Genomic DNA, 22,972 nt, shown 5'->3' on the forward strand with positions numbered 1-22,972 from the left:
TTTGGGCTCCTTTCCTGGTTATTGGTTCCATGGTTGTTTTAATGGACTCCTTAGTTTTATATCCCACCGCCAAGGTTTATAATGGTGTTTTAGGACTCTGGATTCACAGAAATATTGGAGATAAGGTGGCTTCATTCAGCAAGCCAGTGGGCAACTTGGCCAGGTTCATGGACATGAGGCTCTTACCTCCAGTCTCCCTAGGTCTACAGATTCTTACACAACCAGAGCTCTATAGCAGTTAGCTACAGTCTTTTCAGCCGTGTCTTTGGAGAAAGATACTTTAATATTAGATGTATTGGAGCTGAAATGCAGAGATCAATCATGTTTGCTGGCTCATACGCAATGCTCTCTCCAAGGGTAAGCCCAAAGGTTTGGATAGGGGAGCATGTACAGCTGCTTCTGGGGAAAATCCCAAGTCTGCTGGCAAGCATTCAGTACTTTCTGGAGAATTGAAGAGGCTTTCCATCTTTCTAACACTAGATGCTAGGCCCTTCTCCACAGATCAACCTTATTTCATACATTTAAGCTATCTTTGGATATAACTCCTCTTTCGATCAGAGTGCAGAAACACAAGCACCAGATTCTGGCCAGAAAGTTTAACCTTGAGCTACTGTTTTCTAGTGTCTGTCAAAGGCTTGGATGAGAGATTGAATGGCTGAGAAAGATGGGTGAGGTCATCCATAGTTGGGTCTTCCATTGACTCCTTTGGCATAAACTCTCCTCATTTTCTAGCTAGTTGGAGAACCTTTGTCTTAGCTCCTGCAGACATCCCTTCACTGAATTTCACAATTATATTTGCCATCATTTAGGGAATGCCTACCATGTGTCATGTTTGGAAATAAGTACTCTGTATGCGTGTCTCTAGTCCCTCACACAAACCTTCTAGGTGGAGTTTCAGGCCCATCTTACAGATGGGGAAAAGTATTCAGGGGTCACTTAATCTATTCCGACCAATTAACATACTACATTTGTCCATCATAATCTGCTGTATTTTTCTCCCTTAAGGAAAGAATTATTGCTACCTGAGGGCCATAAAAATCCCCCATATGGCATGCATAACATTAGTTTCCAAGGTAGAAATGACTACACCAACATACAGAGATTTCTTTTATAGTCTATATAATTCTCTCCATAACCCCCACCTCTGTGTTATATCTATTTCTTTTAGCTGAGGGGAAAAATTTAAATAATGAGCATTTGTCTAATCTGGGTAGGGGACCGGAAATTTTTTAAAAAAGCAACTGTGTGGTATTTCACCAGTGGCTCACAACAGCTCACAAAATTATACTATGTTGTATTTCACTCTGCTTTGGTTTGGGTAGAGAGACAGTTGATTGCAAACAGCAGTGTTTGAGTTTATATGAGCTTATGAGGTTGTCTCAAAGCTCACATGAGAGAAAAAGTTAGATTAGGTCTTTGAAAGCAGTTTGCATTTGATTAGCCAGGAGGTGATTTCAGAATTAGTTTCATAAAGACAGGAGGGAAAGAAGTTCGTCCTTTTCTAAACCATTGAGTGTCACCTGGGTAAAGCAACAGTTTCCATCAACGTGCAAATATCCAACCAGAAACGTCCGTTTTTCTCACGGTTTCTTTTTCGGCCTGTTGCATAGCGTTCTTCAAAATGAAATATGACTTCTAATAAGAAAAAAAGTTAACCACTGAAAATCTTTCTTATTTGAAGGTTTAACTAATGCTATCAATCAAAGGAGCTCACGTAGAGCTCCGTGTCCCTCAGCATCCGTTTATCCTTCTTCCTCCCCTCGCCCCCATTTTGGTTGCTTGAGTAATAAATGTCTTCTCCCTTCCTGAATTTATAGTAAACTCTATGTGGCCAGGAATTGCCCCTAATCCAGAATCTCTTACTCTTTAGGGTTTATGAGAGAGAGTGTGTGGCACGTTGTGATGCCCCAAAAATTCTGCCGATGGCAGGGATGACATTTCAGTGGTGAACGCCTGTCAAAGAAATGCTATGCAAGAGGGATTTTTAGGGACAGCAGTACAGTAATGGAATACAGATCTGCGATGCATCACAAAACATTGACCTAAAACCGAGCCAGGCTGGGAGATTATTGACAAAGCGTGGGCTGCAAACCTTGGAAGAAGCAGGCTGCTCTAAATCAGACAGGTGTCAAGGCCACTCAGCACGTCAGCGTGGCTGAGAAGGTCTGCCGCCCATCCATCAACCAGCCAATCAATATGCATTGAGTGCCAGCAAGGAAAAACATGTAATGCTAGATCTCGATACCACACAGGAAATCAGTTATATCTGTTTTGCATATTTCGATGCTCATTAAATGTGGATTATTTTCTACCTTTTTGCAAATTGGGTTACCCCTACTACTACTATATTATTATTTTGCTTGGCCGTCAGTATTTCTCTGATTGCAAGCTAGGACGAAATTATACTCCTTTTACAAATTTCTCAGCTGTGTTTCAAATATATCCTCGGAGCTCGGATACTGCAGGTAATTATTAAATGGTTCACAGTAGAATAAATACACTTGCTCTGCTTAACAAGGAATAATCCTACAAAATCAAATTAAGCACAGGGCAAGAAATTCTAATATACATATCCCCTAAAAGCAGTTCTGCATATGCATGAAGTTTGCTTTCATAAACAGTCCTTGGCTGGGAGTTTTGAATATGTTCTTGAAGAAATGTGCGCTCAGAGGAAAACCAGTTAACAAAGAAATACAGAGGGGATGATAGGCTAGTTTAAAGTGTGAGGAGAGCCTAGGAGAGACACTCTGCTGTTGAACTCAGTTTCCCGACCAGGAGAACACTTTGCTCACTCGCTGGAGAGTGCGCTTCATGCATTTTATTTTCTATTTCCCATGGCAAAGCGAAGCCCATGATGGAGAGCCACTGTGTTTTCCTGCCCAGCAATTGCTTCTGAGTTCTAAGCTGCATTTGAGGCCACCTGTGCAGCAGGAATAGCAATAGCAGTAAGCTCATTGCTGGTCAACACCCATCAGCCCTTTATCGGAGTTTCGGAGTGTGCTGAAACTAGCATTTCTCGAGAGCCCCTGGTCTGCTGAGCAGAGATGGGTGTCGGATTTGGCGCCCATGCCCAGAGGAGAACACCTGAAGAAACTGGCATGCCTTGGTGGCTGCATAGCTGGCCCGAGGCTCATGCTGGATTGGCAGTAAGCACAGCTCCAGCCAAAGGCAGATGCTGGGCTCAGGACTCCCAAAGCCTCCAGGTAACAACATTCCCTGGGTACAATGGGAGAAGGGTCCTCATCTATGTCTCGGGCCCAGTTTTTGACCCAATCACAAAATCTCTCCTCCTTTCTCCTAGCAACCTGTGTAAACCCTTCATGCACACCTCTTCCATGAAGCCTTCTTAGAATGCTGCCCCTGTCCTAGTCTCTAACTCCCAGATCAGGTGTCCAGGCTACCTCCTGAACATGTCTGCACCTCCTGCCTTCCCTCCTTCACCTAAATATACCCCTTAACTCCACCAGTGACCTTCATTCAAATCTTAGACCAAATGCCACATCTTCAGGGAAGCCTCTCAGCTTCTCCAGCCAGAGATAATTTTGCACTTCTCCATGCTCTCCAAGGCATCTTTGTTATGAGGCAGTGCATGCAATGGCCCCCTCACTGGTGTCAAATCCTGTCTCCACCACTTATATTAGCTGTGTGAACTTGCACAAGTTACTTAGCCTTTCTGTGCCTCCATTTTCAAAATGGGGATAATCCTGGTAATAGCTATTTCAAAGGGTTATTATGAGAATCAATTAAAGGGATACATGCAAAGCACTCAAAACAGTGCCTTGAACATAGCAACGGCTCAATAGGCATTAGCTCTCCTTGTGTTATTTTAGCCCTGGCTGTGCTTAGCACTGTGGTGATTTGGGCATCTGTCTCTGTTCATAGGACATTTTGCAAGCTCCTCAGAAGCTTGCACACCAACACTAATGGTTTCATAAATACTTAACTAAATTACGCCCTATGCTTTTTAAATGTACTTCTTACTATGGAAAAAGTCAGAGATCTACAAAAGTAGAGTGGAATCTCATGTACCCATCCCAGGTTTTAACAATTACCCATGACAATGTTATTTTCTGTATTTGCCCACTCATTTTCCTCCCTCCTGCCCCAGGCCCTACATTATACTGTAGAAAATACCAGGCAAATATTTCACGCAGAGGGAATTTTTAATAAATGTGTCCTACACTCATGGGAAGGATGCTATATTCAACATCTGCTTGTGCCAAGAAGGAATTATCTCCAAGACAGACCCAACCTTTTGGACCACGGATCTTCCCAGTGCTGTGGACTTTAACTTTGACCCACCTTCTTTCCAGAAGCATTGACAATAGTAATTATGTTTTGAGAGGCCATGATTTGAACTGGTACCATCCGGTCTTTGTAATAACAAACCATGGCGGATGAGGATCTTCAGGCATGACTTGATAATTGGGAAAATCCCATTTATAGGTTAAAATGGGTCCTGTATCTTGCATCAGTGGCTTTCTAAGAGGCCAGGATCATATGTGCCTGACTCATTAAACTGTGTCTCAGGCAATTGGATACCTGGGGATATTCACCACTGACAATGAAGAATTGCATTGCAGTAAGCCCTGATGAGTCCTTGTTAGAGGATTTTAGCCAGTTTCAAATTGAACTTTCAAGAGCAAGTTTGCAGATGGAAATACTTAAAATAGACTTCTCTGCTTTTTTTTTCTTTCTTGTTTGTGTATTTAAAGAATATTCTTACAGCATATCCCACAGGAAGACTTGCTCAGGGAGGTTGTGTTTGGGTTCAGAAAATGGGATGTGGTGGGGTAGGGGTGGAAACCATTGTGTTGGTGGTATTTTTGTGCCTGAATCAATCTGTCAAAGATTAATTTAGTATCTACTAGCTGCAGAGAGAAGGTAAGTGACACACCTATTGGTACTGCCCTGCTATGGTGTGGATTATTGATAATCAGCCATGCTGAAGCCGGGCACTCCCTCTTGGTCCTCCTCAGTACAATGTTCCAAACCACCTCACCAATTATGTCTCGCCCCTGGCTTAGTGACATCTATTTGGTAACTTCACATCCCTGTGTCTGGAAATGGTTTATTTGCTAAGGGTATGTCAGGATCTAGGATTGTAAGTCACGGAAGGTACGAGACGCTTCATGTCGGAAGTTCTCAGACCTTTTTGATATATCCTCATCCCCTAAACACACTTCCAAACAATGCATGATAATTTTAAAGCAGCTTTGGAAGTTGATAAAGAGTAAACTGTGCTATTGGACATCAGCAATGATCTTTTTAAAAATGTTGCAAATTTGTTTTGTTCTCCTTTATTCTTTTCTGTATTTTCTGTAATTGCCAAGCCCCCAACCCAAGTGCACTTTCTGCACCCCAGACATACTCTGGTCAACTTGCTAATTGTAAGAATAGAGTCTAAGCTGCCTGGTCCACTGGAGACCCATCCTTGGCCACCCTCTGGCCATCATGCTTTCTGTCTTTTATAATAAAAATGATGTTTATAAAAGAATGGTACAATTTGGATTTAGAAACACGTCTGCAGCTTGGGTTCAAGCGTTGGCTCTGACACATACTAGTTGTTTGACCAGGAAGTCATGCCACCTTGCTGAGCCTGTTTCTTTATTTCTGAACAGAGAATGGCAACATTTATTTTATCTACATGAGTTTGCCATGGGAAGTAAAAGTGATGTCCACGTATTGTTACACCATTAATTGAAGTTCATATGTTCTTATGAAGTTCACCCAAGAACGTCAATAATAAGCAAGCACTAGGCTTAAAACCTCATTGATTCTGAGGGAGCAGGTCATGCATATTTATTTCTTGATATTTCTTATAAGAAATCAACCATCTAGGCAAGAATTTTACTTACAGAAAAAAGAGACTAAATATTTACATGTTTAGTAGCAGGACAGGGTGAAGAAAAGTCACAACTTTGGATGGACCATTGAGTAGTTTAACAGGATAGGATGCCAAGCAATTCTTCAACCCTATGAGTTGATAATACTGCATTGTATATTTGGCTAAGAGACTAAATCTTAAAAGTCCTCATCCCAAGAAAAAATATTTTTTTGTTACTATGTATGGTGTCAGGTACTAAGTAGACTTAATGTAGTGATCATTTTGTAATATATGCAAATATCAAATCACTATGATGTATACCTGAAATTAATATAATGTCTGTATCGATTGTACCTCAATTTAAAGAATACTTCAAACCTTTGCCAATAATACTTACTATTTAGTTGAAAGAAACTACATGAGCTCTTATAAGTTTACAGCAGAAACACTTTTCAAAAACATTTGGACACAGAGCAGAGAGGCACAATAGTTCTTTTCAACAGATCAAGTGAAATCAGTGTGTTTTAAATCATCTTGTGGTGAGTTGAAAAGGATTTCTTATTATTTCTACTTTCTTTTATCTTTAATAAAGTGGCAAATAACTCCCAATTCAAGAGAACAAAATAGTCAAAAGACAATTTTAGAGGAACATTGCCATATTGATAAAATCCAAGAATTTAGAGAATGTAGCTATGAAGGAGAAAAATCACAATATAATTTAGTGAAGCACTGAGATTATTTTGCTGGTGATGCTCACGCTTTAAAAACAGAATCAAATAAGTCTAAAGTCTAAAGTCAAAGACAGCCCACTAGGCCCAGTTTACCTGTTGAACCAGTCGTCTGTGTATCGAGGGTAAGGATAGGGGTCATTGCCGCTGAAGTCATAGCTGGCCTCGGCATTCTGAAAAACACAAGGTGTCTCATAAGTTTAATCAAGCCAGATGTAGAGGCAAGAGAAAATGCTACAAGACATGACTGTTTTATGTTTACAGCCCTCTATGGAGTGCTGTGTTAATGTTCCGCTCTGGACCAGCCCTCACCAAATGGTGCCAGACCTGGTGTGTCTTTGGATCTCTCTGTTCTCACTTTATCCTCTTTCCAGGGTTCCTCATCCCATTCTACTTCAGGCCCTCAAAGAACTAGCAAATTTGAGTCGTGTGCTCTCCAGGACTGTCTGCCATTTTAAGTTGAGTTGCCACCTGTGGGTAAATGGGGTTCACCTGGAATCCAGGACTTATGTTTCCTTGGATTGATGGTCAGAAGGTCCGAGATCTTATGTCACAAGTGAGGCAATTGCTGGAGTTTTCTTGCTTTATGCAGAAGCTCACTTCCAGCTCCTGGCTTCAGACTGACATAGGCTTGTCTCCTTTAATACTTACGGGTGTGAAACCCCTGTCCAAGCCCCTAACATTGGCACAATACCAACTTCATTTACTCACTCAACAAATCTCAGTAAGAGTCTAACATATGCCAGGGACTTTTCCAAATATGGGAATACAGTAGTGACATCCCTGCCCTCATGTAATTTACAGCCTGGTTGGGGGGACAGACATAGATCAAATGATGAAACAAATAAGTAGACAATTATAAACTGGGAGTACTCTTATACCCTACAGTATTAAGTTCAAAGCTTAAGTTCTATGCATCCAACACCTCCACCTTTTCCACTGAGAGTCCTTCACCCTCAGAAATCAATTCCATATCCACTTAAATTATTTTCCATTTTGGTCTTTAGTTGATCAACCTTTTATTTTGGTCCATGATGGGAGATGATCTACCTCCTTTTGGTGACTGCTACAGCTGATGACATCCCTTTCCACTGCCTTGTCTGTTTGCCTGGGATGCTAAAAATGAGAATCCCATTTTTCTCTGCTTTGTTTTTGAGTTCTGCAGTAAAGCTCTGGAGGGTTTCTTGGTCCACAGTATACAGTGAGCTGGGAAGTACTGGGTTAGATGTATATTCCAATGTGGGCATTTCTTGATTCCATGGGTCTTGAGACATTTTCAAGAATTGTGCCCTTTCATGAGGTAAAACACTTCAATCTGCAAACCTGATGTATTAGTGGCATAATGTTTTTAAGAGCACATTGATGAATCCCATTAGTTTGTGTTTCCATTTGTTGGATGACAAAGGGCAAATAGTCACCAGTAATTGTAGTAATCAGAATTATAATACTAATTTATTTAAATAAATGTGTTTGGGATAGATGTCACCCTGAGATTAAAAAAAATTTTTTATCCCAAGCGTTTATTTAAATTCCAGTTAATTAACATATAGTGTATTATAAGTTTCAGGTGTAGAATTTAGTGATTCATCACTTACATATAATACCCAGCGCTCATCACAACAAGTGCCCTCCTTAATGCCCATCACCCATTTAACTTATCTATAGTTATGAGTCTGTTTTTTGGTTTGCCTCTCTTTTCTTCGCCCCTTTGTTAATCTGTTTCGTTTCTTAAATTCCACATATGAGTGAAATCATATGGTATTTGTCTTTCTCTGACTGACTTATTTTGCTTAGCATAATACTCTCTAGCTCCATCCATGTTGTTGCAAATGGCAAGATTTCATTCTTTTTTTTTTTTATCACTGAATAATATTCCATTGTATATATATACTATATCTTCCTTATCCATTCATCTGTCCATGGACATTTGGGCTCTTTTCATAATTTGGCTACTGTTGATAATGCTGCTATAAACATCAGAGTGCATGTATCCCTTTGAATTAGTATTTTTGTATCCTTTGGGTAAATAAAATACCTAGTAGCGCAATTGCTGGGTCGTAGGGTAGTTCTATGCTTACCTTTTTGAGGAAACTCCATACTACCTTCCAGATTGGCTGCACCAGTTTGCATTCCCACCAACAGTGTAAGAGGGTTCCCCTTTCTCTGCATCCTTGCTAACATCTGTTTTTTCCTGAGTTGTTAATTTTAGCCATTCTGACCGGTGTGAGGTGATATCTCACTGTAGTTTTGATTTGTATTTCCCTGATGATGAGTTATGTTGAGCATCTTTTCATGTGTCTGTGGGCCATCTGTATGTCTTCTTTGGAAAAATGTCTATTCACATCTTCTGCCCATTTTTTAATTGGATTATTCATTTTTGGGGTGTTGAGTTTTAGAAGTTCTTTAAAGATTTTAGATACTAACCCTTTATCGAATATGTCATTTGCAAATATCTTCTCCCATTCTGAAGGTTGCCTTTTCGTTTTGTTGTTTCCTTTGCTGTACAGAAGCTTTTTCTATCTTGATGAAATCCCAATAGTTTACTTTTGCTTTTGCTTCCCCTGCCTCAGGAGACACATCTAGTAATAAGTTGCTACAGCTGATGACAAAATGGTTGTTGCTTCTAGATTTTGATGGATTCCTGTCTCACTTTTAGGTCTTTCATCTATATTGAATTAATCTCTATGTATTTATTTAAGAATTTTGGGCCTTATTGAGGTATAATTGATATACTTCACAATGTAATGAGCTTGGGCATATGCATATACCTATGATCACATCACTACAACCAAGGTGCTAAAACATGTTCATCACCTCCCCACATTTCCTTGTGTTCTTTTGTGTCTGTTATTTTTGATTTTCCCTTGGTGAGAACTTTTGACATGAGAGCTATCCTTTTATCACTGTTTAAAGTATATAATACCATATTGTTGGCTGTGTTGCAAAACACAGCTCTAGAACTTACTCATTAGCATAACAGAAACTTCATACCCATAGAAAACCAATTCCTCATTTTCCACTTTCCGCTACCCCATTCAAAATTTGGACCAATCCTTGTATCTTTGGTGTTGAACAAGCTTATCCTTTATTCTAGAATCTAGGTCTTCCTTTAATACCTGGTCATCAGAGAGGACATCCTTCTGTCTCCTCTGGCCGTAATTATTGGCTCTGAATGATCTGCTCCTCCTTCTTCCCTTAGATCCCAAACTACTCTCATTTACCTTTTAAAAAAGTTTGATTCTCAATCTGGTCTATATTTCCTGTCTCTGGGAGACCCACTCAGATTTGGCATGTTTTTTGTTTTGTTTTCTTTTGTTTTTACTTTTCTTGAACTATTTGGATTTCAGTTCTTTTGAGGGATATTATTTTGAAATAGTAACTATGTTCAGTTACCCTTAACCTTCTCTGAGTTTTTGGGGCAAGAGCATTCTTAGATAGATTTGGGGAATGGACTATGGAGAGAAATCCAAGTTAATACTTTTTCTTTGGGGTTTCAAAGCTGAGGTTGAAACCTAAGCAATAGATTTGGAAGACTATTTGCTAAGCCTGGTTTGTTTCTCCATAGAAGGGAGAAAAATCACCTTGTCTAAGGCAAGTTGAATGGAAAATTCAACAAGTAGCCATTGTGGGACCCCCCAAAGGGTTGCAGAGTGCTACCTCTTTCTTCTGAGCTGTGTTCTGGAGTGGGATGGAGGTATGTTGGAATGTCCAACCTTGGAGAGGTCTGGGACTCATCTTAGAACAGGGCTATGTTGCTGCAGATCAGCAGTGGCTCTCAGGGGTGTCTTAGCTTAGAAACTTGGGGTGGCCCCACTCTGCGTTTCTCTGACCATCAGTATGGAGCAGCGGGCAGCAGGAATATTCTGTGGGAGGCTGAGGGTGGTGAGAGTGTGACAGAGAGAACCAGCTGGCCTAGAAATTTCAAGGGTCAGGACACTGAGGATCCAGGGTTCAGGCAGGATCCATATGGACTGACAACCAAGGCCAGTGCGGATGGGGGTGCAGGAGTGGAATCTAGGGGTACAGACGATGAGACACAAATACCAGAACCCCTGCACCCTCTCCTAATGCTGTGCTGGTCCTTTGAAGCTCAAGGACAATCCTGGAGACAGGAGGGTGGGGGCAACACCTGAGTTAACCAAGGTCAAATTTCTGCCTTGAGTGAGGGCAATTAGGCTGACAGATGGAAGTTAAATTCCATCAGAGAAAAGAAAAATTGGAATTTTCTGCACCTCTGGGTTTGCTGCCTGATTGTACGGTTCATAAGCTTTTCACCCTGATTCACTTTTCTGGTTGATAATAATTGTCCGTGGTCTTGGCTGAGGCCTCTGGGCTCTAACCTGGTTCTGGATAAAATTGCTTGCCCTAAGATGTTTGGGGGCTGGAAAGGGTACTGCACAGAGCTCACAGCAGAACTTGCAGCCGAGAGTCCAAGGAATTCTGGGACCACTTTTCTGAGAAGGGAAAGACCACGTATTGTCTGGGGTCAAATTCACCTTTGAGTGTTGAGATGGTTGGTGACTTACAAACTCTGTTTTGTTGTTTTTAAATTAATTTGATGACTAATGCTTAATTCCTTGTGTAACAGTCTACACTGAGTGTTACCAAAGGCAAACAGTGGTGCTTGTTTGGCTGTAAGTCTTTTAGCTAAAAATCAAATGGTTTATAGCAAGAAAGAACAGTGAGCAATTTTTTGTAAGCATTTTGTTTATCCTTTTATAGCCAAAACTGAATCTTTTATGGATTTGAATTACAGTGTTGCCTTCCATAAAATTATTTGTGTAAGCAAATAAATTAAACTGGCCTTGAGTTATGCTGGAATTTTCTAAAATAGCCATTAAGGTGGACATTTAGGGGGAAGTAGTGTCTTTGTAAATTTAATGCTCTGGTCATCCGATGCTAAGCCTGTGGCTTGTTTTGGTTTGAATTCTTCCATAACTTTTTTTGCAAATGCATTAGTCTATTTTCTTGCTTTAGAGAATACTAGCTGTTTGGTGAACATAATTTAATCATTGATGATTCAGGATCAGGATTATTCAGAGTCATCACGAATAACTTGAATTATCATTGTACCATCATGCAGAAAGTGAGAAGACTGGACTGAATCCAAACTGACCTCAGGGCTTCCCTGGAAGTTATTTCTGGAAGAAACTTCTGATAATGGCTCATTTCTCTTATAAGAGTTGAGTGCAGGAGGAAAAAAAAAGCCCTCTGGTATTTAATAACTCTAAGGCTTGATTTCTGAATATTTGAATGCATAGTCAGAAATCAAGACTAGATTAGCCTGTAGAAAGGAACTTTAATGGGGGCGCCTGGGTGGCTCAGTTGGTTAAGCGACTGCCTTCGGCTCAGGTCATGATCCTGGAGTCCCGGGATCGAGTCCCGCATCGGGCTCCCTGCTCGGCAGGGAGCCTGCTTCTCCCTCTGACCCTCCCCCCTCTCATGTGCTCTCTGTCTCTCTCATTCTCTCTGTCTCAAATAAATAAATAAAATCTTAAAAAAAAAAAAAAGAAAGGAACTTTAATGATTATGACTTTGGCTGTTGTTTGTATTGTGCACGTTTCCATCAGATGGCTTGCCTGCACACTAAGCTAGGAAAGGACAGGAACTTACTTAATCTCAAGAAATCTTCTGACTTCTTATGTTTGAGGTACTGCCTTTGTGCAGCCCCCAAAGTCACAGACTGACCAATGGCATGCATCAGATGCCAGGGCTGGTCTCACCATGAAAGCTGGTGGTGAACACAGTGGCAACTATGCCCCTTGCTTTAACCGTCTCAGAGAAGCTTCTAAGACCCCTGAGACCAAACCTATCTCTGGTAGTGCCAGTCTTCCCCCCGACCCCAAGTCTGGAATTTAATGCCTTTGGGATCCGTGGACTTTCCTTGCTGGGTTGTACACAATGAATGGGTCTATAGGCATCAGTTTGGAGTAGAGAAAAGGAGAGAGGCCTTCAAATCAAACAGATCTGGTTTCAAACCTAGGCTGTTTGGTCTTGGCAGTTTTCTTGTTTTCTGGAAACCACAGTTTCCTCATCTTTAAAATGCAGATGATAAAACCAAGTACTTGGTTGTTGTGAGGACAAAATGAAAGAACCAGTTTAAGCTGGCAAGTGCATTGCCCAACAGCGTGGGCATTCTCTCACCTCTGACTTCTTCTGTGTCCTTCACTTTCTTTGATCACCTACAGCAAGAGTCACAAAATACGGCATGTGCCAAATCTGGCCCTCTACCTATTTTTGTAAATAAAGTTTTATTGGCACACAATCATGTCAATCTGTTTTATTGCCAATGACTGCTTCCACACTATAACAGCAGGCTTGTGACAGGATCCCACAAATCTTAAAATATTTACTACCTTTTAGAGAAAGAGTTTGCCAACCCTTCACTGTCATCCTAGGCCTCTCAGGTCTGTAGGTTGCCTTCTGAGAGCCTGAGGCCTACACTATAGTATCTCCCCCAATCCTTGTCTTCCTGGGGGCCTGCTCTGAGACATATTTGCCCCATGTCCAATTCCTTCTAGGTGGGCTGTAGCTGCTGAAAAGGAATCTGATATCAACTAGCCTCACTACATTGCTAAGAGTTTGATGTTTACCTCTCTTGGGTCTCATGCCAATCCAAAGTGGGTCCTCAGGTGTGACTTTGGTCAGAAACTGACAAGGGCTATCATGGAGGCAGAAGAGAGTATCTTGCTGGGATGGCGAGGAAGCCCCAACATTGTTTCCACCGTCCCCATCCATCGCTGGTTGAAGGATGCTTCTAGGGGCAACAGCCCCCTAGTTCCTTGTCTTTCCATCTACAAGTGTCCTGTCTGTCCCCGTGGTCAGAACATCATTCTTGGCAGGTGCTTGCAGAGAACAGGCCTTCGGCACACAGAGGTGATCGCCAGGTAATATAGTGTGTGCCATACAAGGCCTTACTCATCTTTCATTTTTGTGATGCTTCCTTGACATTCTTACAACACCAAGCTTTCATAATAGGCCAATACAGTTAACATGGGAGGCTGCTGCTGTGTGAGTGAACAGATATTTTTAGAGCACTGAGGAACAACCTCTGTGGTCTGACTACAAAATTAGAAAAGTGGTATCTTTAATCGGGGCTACGATGGACAGTTGTCTAGGTTGTGCCTTACATAAGGGGACATACCCAAGGGGGGCAACTAAAGGCTGCACTGGACTCCACAAGCCATGTGCCCTGGGATAGGGCTTGGGGGGTGGTGGGCACCCTTTTCTCATTTGTTTGTCCAGAAGGAGGGTGCTGTTTTGCAACTCACCCACCAGGAGGGAGTGTTTTTTTCAATTTTACATAAATGCATATAAGTCCGAGCACATCTATGAACCATGGCAAGAAGTAGATCTCCCTAGTTAGCATCATATATAAGCTCAGACTTCAAAGAAATTGTACCAGAGAGACAAGATGTCCCCTGTGAAATGTCAGGTAATACCAGACTTAACTAATATCTCAAACAATAGTAGGAGTATTATGAGTACAGCATGGCATATGATTAATCGCCAATGAGATTCCAACAGCTATAGGCACTCAGAACAAGAGAGTACATCCATCCCATTTGTCCCTTTATTCTGACTTCTCCTTTCCCTGAAGGTGTTTGACCAAATAACCCAGCTAGGAGCTATGTAACCGTATTAGCTGAAATTGCACTGCGCTCATGGACTAATGAAAGAGAAGTGAGCTTCCCCAGATAGACTTGCAAACTGCAACCATATTGCCCCAGAACAAAGCTCATCTGTATGGAAACTGAACAGCAAAATAGCCCAGTCCATTAGAATCTAAAGAATTTTGCTATTGTGCCTACTTGCATCAAATATGGTCATGGCTGAATGTTCCCAACTGTGCCTATTTTGATTTTCCTCAAATAATTCTCCCACATGCACTGCTTTAACGATAATGTTCAGCTCACTTTTGACTGAAACCAACATTAAAGGGATTTATGTCTATATTAAGTCTGGCTGTAAAACTTAATGAAATTTAACATTTCTCCAGTGCTCAGAAATTAAAAAAAAAAGATGCATAGTCAGAAAATTGTTTGAAATCTTTCTTTTATACCCCTGAGATGGCCAGAGTTGTGCATTTTTCCAGTGATGGAGTGTTCTCTGATGGTGGATTTGACACCTCCTACCATCACTTCCTTCCTCCTGTAAATTCCAGTAACTTCTGCAGTCCCTGGAGTATTCTTGGGGTGAGAGAACAAGGTAACATTCTAGTCGGGCTGGGCAAGGATCACTATGCCCCCAAGCCATGTCCTGGACAACTGGGCTTCTTCTATTTTCCAAACCTTCCTTTGGCCCTCAGGGTCACTCTTCTTGGCAGATCTGAGAGAGGTTCTAAGCACTACACATAAGAGGAGGGAGGAGTATTAATTCCCAATGGTTAACACAGAGCCTTAAATTAAGAATGAGTGTCTTTTCGCTTTCATAAGATGTAAAATTCTCTCATTTTATTTAATAGTCTCTAAAACCCTGTGGGATAGGAGAGCAGAAGTATTGAAGTATTGAAGGAAGAGGTGGGGTTATCTCCAAGAAACAGTCAAAGCCATACTTTTGGATGGCTACTGTAGAGTTATCTCTGCCTGTCCATGTCTTGACTGCTCTGGTTATTTTAAAAGGCCCAAGAAGCCTGTATTAGGCTGGATGAGGGCGATTCCCACCCATATATTTTAAGAGCTGTCCTGAAAGTGTGAAATCTTGGGGCTGACCTGATGCATTGAGGAGAAGCTGCCATTTACTGTAATTAGTCTCTGAGAGCTGGCTCTACGACAGGGTCCCAGACTTGTTCAGAAAGAATTTATGTCTTTATTTTTGTTAGCTGCCAACCCAGATTTAGCATTTTGTTCAATTCTGACTGTAGATTCCAAGCCACCATATTATTAGCAGGACCTGTGAGCTTGTCACCCATGTATACTTTCATATCGCATTATAGTGGTTGCTGATAGGCTGAAATAGCTTTTCTACTCATTCCTACCTGCCACTAAATGTTGTTGGTTAATGCATTAAGAAAGAATGATACACACTACCATTCGGCACAGGTGTATTTTTACACACCAAAAACTGCATTTCAGTATAATTGCTTTCTTTGATTATCTCATGTAATTTATTTTATGAATTTAAAACATTATTCTGAGAATAAGGGGAGACATTTGTGTACCGGCTGGTTGGTGCAGTTTCTCAGAAGAGAAATTTGGCAATATCTATCCAAATAAAAGACACACAGACTCTGACCCAGCTGTCCCACTTGGAACAATTTATCTTAAAGCTACACTTGCACATATACAAAAGACTTGCTTTTCAAGGTAATCATGGCAGCATGATTATAAATGTGAAAGACCAGAAGCAGTTTCAGTGCCCAACAGCAGGGACAACCGAAGTAAATGATGGGGTCCCCCTAAGATGCAAACTCTGCAGCCCCCTCCAAGAATGAGGGGCCAAGCCTACCATGAACTCATTCCTAGGAAATACTGTGTGTAGAACAGAGTGCCTTGTGAGCTCCCATTTGTATGCAAGAGAAGGATATTCTTGGTAGTAAATGCGTACTCTACAGAGGGGTGTGGGGTCTATGGTGGAAGGAAGACATAATTTCCATGACATAACCTTTTATTCTGTGTAAAAAAATTTTTTTTGTCATATAATAACAGGTAACCCATAAGGAGTGCAAAGGGCCCTTTTAGATGCTTTGTATGCATCAGCTCCTTCTTATGATATCCTTATGTGGTAGGCACTCTCATTCTGTGAGCAAGAAAACCCAGGCACAGAGATGTTGAGTATTTTGCCCGATGTCACACAGATGAAAAGAGACAGAGTAGGGATTTAGACCAGGCAGTCTGGCTCCAGAGGCTTCTCCCCTAACCATGCAGTCTTGCGGCTCTGCATAAGAACCATAACCAGTACCTTCTAGTGCATGCATTGTTTAAAAGAGAAAAACAAATACCTAGCAAATAGAAAGGGACAATTTAGTGGATTTACTCCCTACAATGTCAATGGGACATTCTGTCCAAATCCGAGCACGTACATTGAGCCAATAATTTAACTCCCATCCCGGGACACAACTCACTTAAGAGCCGGGAGGCACATTTCCTCCCTTTGTATGATCCGTTCATTTTTCAGACCCAGCATAGTTTGGTTTCATAAATTCTCTCATCCAAGGTAGGTACGATGCCTTGGAGGCCTCAAGCCGCAAACATGCCTTCAAAGAGAAAGCTCATTTTCCTGCTCTCAGCAGCAAGTCTCAAGCTACTCCCTTTTCCTCTGTTGATTATGTTGTTCCTCTTAGAAGTAGGACTTTTTTTGAGAAACAGATATTACACTGTATGTGAGACAAACAGCAGTGATGAGTAGAGTCCTCAGAAACTGAAATCTTGAAAATACTTCTTCTTCTTCTTTTTTTTTTTTTTCCTCCAGAGCCTCTTCAGCACTATCTGGTGGCTCGTGGATTTCTGAGTGCAGTTTGAAAATCACTGGCCCAGAGTGTTGTTCCGTGAGATGCTCACCCGCGGTGCTTTCTGTAACATCAGACCGTGACTTCATCTGAAGCACTCCTCCATCCTTCTTATTATGCCAACGACAGGTCCCCATCGAGTGTGCCATGTCTTTCATGCCTCCCTATTCCTGGCCATCCAACTCCTTATCTGATGGAGGCAAGCACGGGCAGGCAGGGCATCTGGCTTGGGTTATTTTCATTGTATTTATTTTGACAGCTACTTCCATTTATGTCAAGGGATATTGGTAATCTGTTTGAAATAGTGATTTATAGTTTCTCTTGAAAACACATTCATTTATGTTAAAGAAGTGAGTCAATTTAAGGAAATCAGCTCGGTAAATAATAGCACCACTGCAAAAATTGTGCAGGTGTGTTAAGACTTTGTTACAGAAAGCACCGCGGGTGAGCATCTCACGGAACAACACTCTGGGCCAGTGATTTTCCAACTGCACTCAGAAATCCACGGGCCACCAGATAGTGCTGAAGAGGCTCTGGAGGCAAAGCCTGGGATAAAGCAACGGTAGTATTTCTGGGCTTCAGATCCTCCTGTTATCAGCAGAGTCAGCAGAATTGAGTATATGCACAGGGGATCTAAAGGAGTAATGGGGAAGACTTTCTGTCCTCAAATCTCGATCTTGTAGCTTGGCATTTCAGTGTTAGAGCTTCAATTCTTTACATTCTATAGGCTCTTGGCCTTCCTTCATGCTTTCAGCCTATCATTTATTTATTTTTTTCAGTGAACAGGTATTTCTTGTGTACCAACTGTTTGCCAGGCACTGTAGAGTAGCAAGTCACTTTTGGAGAAGATCTAGGATCTCCTAGACCTGGGATGCCTTGCCTTTAGCCCTGGTGAGCGAATACATTAATTATGGACTGACGCCTGAGTTTTCAACAATGTTTCGGTTAGCAGCTAACTGTGCTTCTCAACTTAGGCTGCTCAGTAGAATTGCCTGGGACCTTCTAGATGTATGAATGCTTGAGTGACCCCTGGATTTTTATTTAATTGATCTGGGGCAGGGCTTGGGCATCACTAGTTTAAAAAAAAAGTCTCTGCAGGTGATTCAGATGTTCATCTGAGCTAACACCTTTGTTCATTGCTTATATTCTGGCCCTCTTGCTGTGTCCAGTGTGGTCCATGGACGAGTAGCACTGACATCGCCCGAGAACTTGTTAGAAAAGGGAAGTCTTAGGCTATATCGTGGACTGGCTGAATCTGAATCTGCATTTTAATCAGACCTCCAGGGAATTCATGTGTGCACAGATTTTTCTATTTGTAAAATGGATGCATAGGGTCAGTTTTGCCTGTGGCCCTTTGCTTCCCCTCTAAGCATCCATAATCTCCCTGTTGCAACCTTCTCCTCTCACTGTCCCTTCTCTCTCTTCCACCTAAATTCTCCAGCAGGAAGAAACTGAATTGGTAAGTCATTCATATTTTAGCATGAATAAGTTCAGTTCAGTGCCCTTTGCAATATTATTTGCTTTAACAGAAGAGAATGGACATCGGAAAGAGCCAAAGAACTCAATTTCTAGTAGTAGAGATTGAAGAGTGATATTTTGGAAGCATGAGGAGCTTCTTGGCATCTCTCAGAGTGAACTGCTTTCTATGGAGAAAGTTCCGAGAATGGAGTTGTCACAATGGATTCCTTGGTTCTTCAGGCCCTTCCTGATGAACCAAGGAAAACAAGAAAGGAGATAAAATGTATGGTCACTATACGCAATATTATTGCTTTCTCTGTACTTCTAGCAGGGAGAGCTGTTGCGGGGATGGATTCCGCAAAAAAGAAGAGTGAGAGTTCAAAGTGAAGGTTTTCCTGCTGTTAAATAATTTTTGATGAATATTAAGGTTTGAATTATTTTTTGCTGCCTGCGGCTTAAAATAAAGTTCCTGTCAAAACTTTAACAAAAACTCCTAATTATAGACAAAACTAAATGCCAAGCTGCTTTAACAGCGATTGGAATTAAAACATTTCTTTTAAAGTGTATGTATATTTCAGTGCACGCTTAGTTTGATACCCTGCCTCTTTCCTGAAAAGAAACAACACGTGTTTCCTGGATTCTAAACAACAGGTGTGTCCTGGATTCTAACAAGTGACACAGACAAACTGAAGTTAACGATGTAGCAGGATATCATTTGCTTTTAGTAAAAATGAGGGTCCACAGAGGGAACTGCAAGTGTGCTCTGATTCCTTGTGCAGTCATCACATGGTCTCATAGCCCAAAGTCAACCTCTTTGAGTATAGATACTCCTCCAAGCCAATCCTGGCGCACCACCTGCCCTAGCACCAGTCAGTCCTCCCAGCCCCTTGCCAGCCTTGCTGGATTCTCCCCTTCCCCAGGGCCCTTCACTGCCAAGGTGTCCCTGTGTCCCCACAATGGCAAAGTTGACCTTGAGGGAGTTGTACAAAAGCAGCTCAAGGTAGCGTCTCAAGCCTTTGTCACGTCATTACCCGTCACTTCAAGAGAGGCTGACACAAAGGCAAGGGCTAATTTCAGGTTAAAGGAAAAGAAAGATGTGGGTTTAAGAAAGGAAGTCCAAGTTCACCTTGATAACTTAATGAGAGGGTGAGGAGAGCCATCCCACACGGTGAGTGCAGGGATGTCCTTTGGGACCCAGGATGGAGAGGGGGCGGCTGGAAGTTGGGCTTACAGTAGCTGCTGTTGGACCTCACACCTAGCCCTGGAGGGAAGATCGAAGGGGCTGGGAGTAGCCTGCTCATCAGGCTATTCAAGCCTGCTTCTCGAAGTTCCACAAAGAGCGAGGGTGCTCTCAGGCCCTGCAGTAGCAACCGTGTAAATCAGCAGGACGAGAGCGAGACACCGTTTCGGAAAAAGAATCAGAAGAGCACATAGCAGCCTGGGTCTAAATTTGTGTTGTCAAGGTGATGAGGTGCAAGTTGATTTGTGTTTCCCTCTTTTGACTGGGTGTTCTGTGATGTCGTAGAGATGGATGATCACAGCTTCCCTTCCCTTGGGTCTTCTGTGAGGGTTTTGCTTGCCTTTGAATGGCTGCTGAGGTCCATGGCCACTACCTAGGAGTTCAGATATCCTGGGAGAGAGGGAGACACTGGTTTACATCTAGCCCTCCCTGTGTGATTGATTATACAACTTCAGTATCACCTGCCTCTCCTTTTTCAGTCCTAAAAATAGCAAAGAGTTCACTGATAATTGAGTCACCTCATCGAAGGAGTTGTTTTGTCCAAATGTTATTTATTGGAGACTGTCTGAAGCCCATCTTACACAATGTTTTTTCCTCCTGTCGAAAGCATAGCAACACGAATAAGTAGATCATACAGGGGTCTGTGGTTAATAGACCTACAGATACAAGTTTTAGGTATAAACCACATACATGTATAATTCAATACAAATTAATTTTGGTTGAGCCTCACAATAGTTTTGAGAATTGAGTCTTGTAACTCCTCCGTTTTACGGATAGGAAGACTGAGGCTCATGTGATTTGCTCAAGGTTTTCCAGTTAGAAGTGATTGAGTTCGTATTAGAAATGAGATCTTCTGACTCAGATTCATTCTCTTCTCTCTGTACTGCATGGGATCTACAGATCTTTCCGACCATAAGAAGTGGGGAAAAAATGACAGGACTGATAATCTTGCTTATCCCAGCGCCCTTGAAATTGGGTGGGAATGTTCATACCCAAAATACATGATATAGCAGCAAGAGGTGGGGGGGGTGGCGGGGGGGTGGTGTGTGGTTCTCAGGGCTTTTCTTGGCTGCTCATTTTCTCATCCATTATAAATCAAACTCAAAATCTTTCGGCATTTTTTTTCACTTGTCTTTTTTTCCCCCCCAAAACAGTTAATCTCTGCTTTAGTGATTCTTTTTAGGATAACCTTGCTAATGGGAGATGATGGAGACAGTGTTATGACCTTGGGAGAGAAGCAAAAAGGAAGACGAGGCACACTGTAAATATCTCCAGCATTCATGGCAGAAAAAAAAAGCTAAGTGGATCAGTTCCCTTTCATGAAGTTGTTTGAGTCTTACCTTTGAATATGCCCAATTTCGTGTTCCCAGCTAATGTGAAATGTGACACAGGAAAGGACTGATCCCCAACTGTTCTGGAGAAAGATTAAATGCATTTCTGGTTCCTTTCATAGCTATTCATCATTTTAATTGGTTTTGAAGCCAAAAAAACTTGACAGCACTTGTGATGGGAATCCAACTTCATAATTCATAAACTCTGGAAAAGTGATTACAGCCTTCATTTGGAGGCTGTGCACACACCTTATTAAGTTGTTACAAGGATGGAGCACCAGGATCCACATTAATCACACAGTCGCTTTGTGCATGGGGGTGGCACCACTTAAAGTATGGACACTAGTTTTTTGGGGAAGGAAATCCAGTGCTCTAGACCTTTTGGGGATGACATGCCCTTGCCCATGGTGGTCCTTGCCACCCCACTACCATCGCCAGCCCCGGCATTTCTAAGAACCATGAAGAATGTTCATCTGCCCCCTTGCCTTCCCAGTCCCTGGCCTTCTCCCCCTACTCCAATGACTCCCCTTCGGCTCCATCTTAGCATCTCCCTTTTGATCTCATAACCCAGAACAGTGACTCTGTCCCAATCACAGAAGCTACGTCTCTTTTTCCACTCTCCACTCCCTCCCACCCCCTCCTTCACGCATCAGCACATCTCCCACCAGGGCCAGCAAATCCCCTGCCCACTCCACTTTCTTTTTGTGTCTTCTCCATCCTATTTACATTTGCACATTTTCTACCAACATTGAACCACATTCCCTGGAGTTTGCAGCATCAAGTTCTCACTCCTTAGCTTCACCTGGAGGCCATTCATTATCGGCAGACAACTAATTTCTCTCTAGCTCAGGGGTCCCCCAACTTTTTCTGGAAGGGCCAGATGGTAAATGTTTTAGGCTTTGTGGGTCATATGGTCTCTGTCACAATCACTCACTGCTGCTTTTGTAGTGGGAAAGTGGACATCAAAGATGTGTGAACAAGTGTGTGTGGCTGTGTTCCCATAAAACCTGATTTACGAAGAACAAACACGGAAAGGCAGTGGGTGGGCTGTAGTTTGTAGTTGTGGGCTGTTTGTTGTGAGTTGAACTGTGTCTGCCAAAAAGATTTGTTGAAGTCATAACCCTGGTGTGGAAGACTAAATCCCCCGTGAACATGACCTTATTTGGAAATAGCACTTTTGCAGATGTAAACAAGTTAAATGAGGCCATACTCAGATTACAGTGGGCCCTAAATCTGATGACTGGTGTTTTTATAAGAATGCCATGTGGTATATATATACAACGGAATATTATGCAGCCATCAAAAAACGAAATCTTGCCATTTGCAATGACGTGGATGGAACTAGAGGGTATTATGCTAAGTGAAATAAGTCAATCAGAGACAATTATCATATGATCTCACTGATATGAGGAATTTGAGAAACAAGACAGAGGATCATAGCGGAAGGGAGGGAAAAATGAACAAGACGAAACCAGAAAGGGAGACAAACCATAAGAGACTCTTAATCTCAGGAAACAAACTGAGGGTTGCTGGAGTGGGGGAGGATGGGAGGGATGGGGTGGCTGGGTGATGGACATTGGAGAGGATATGTGCAATGGAGAGTGCTGTGAATTGTGTAAGACTGATGAATCACAGATGTGTGATTCACAAATAATACATTATATGTTAATTAAAAAAGAAGAAGAAATTTAAAAAAAGAATGCCATGTGAAAGGATAGAGACAGAGACTCAGAAGTAGGGCAATGCCAGCTGGAGGTGGAGACAGAGATTGGAATGATGGGTCTACAAGGGTTGCCCACAACCACCAGAGACCAGGAGAGAGGCATGGAACCAATTCTCCCTGAGAGTCTCCAGAAGAACCAGCCATGTTTTTACCTTGATTTCAGACTTCTGGCCTCTAGAACTGTCAAAGAATACATTCCTGTTGTGATAAGCCACCCA

General features: G+C 42.0%; 1 protein-coding gene across 2 annotated transcripts in view; it reads right to left on the reverse strand.

Annotated features, from left to right (window-relative positions):
* Positions 1–22,972, reverse strand: part of PCSK2 (proprotein convertase subtilisin/kexin type 2) — a 282,294-nt gene that overhangs the window by 76,115 nt on the left and 183,207 nt on the right. For both annotated transcript variants that reach the window (XM_044918692.1, XM_044918693.1), the window contains one exon: positions 6,652–6,728. In XM_044918692.1, the coding sequence (XP_044774627.1) occupies positions 6,652–6,728 (77 nt within the window). The remainder of the gene's footprint in view (positions 1–6,651; positions 6,729–22,972) is intronic.

The sequence above is a fragment of the Neomonachus schauinslandi genome, chromosome 10, assembly GCF_002201575.2.
Source record: "Neomonachus schauinslandi chromosome 10, ASM220157v2, whole genome shotgun sequence".
Lineage (NCBI taxonomy): Eukaryota > Metazoa > Chordata > Mammalia > Carnivora > Phocidae > Neomonachus > Neomonachus schauinslandi.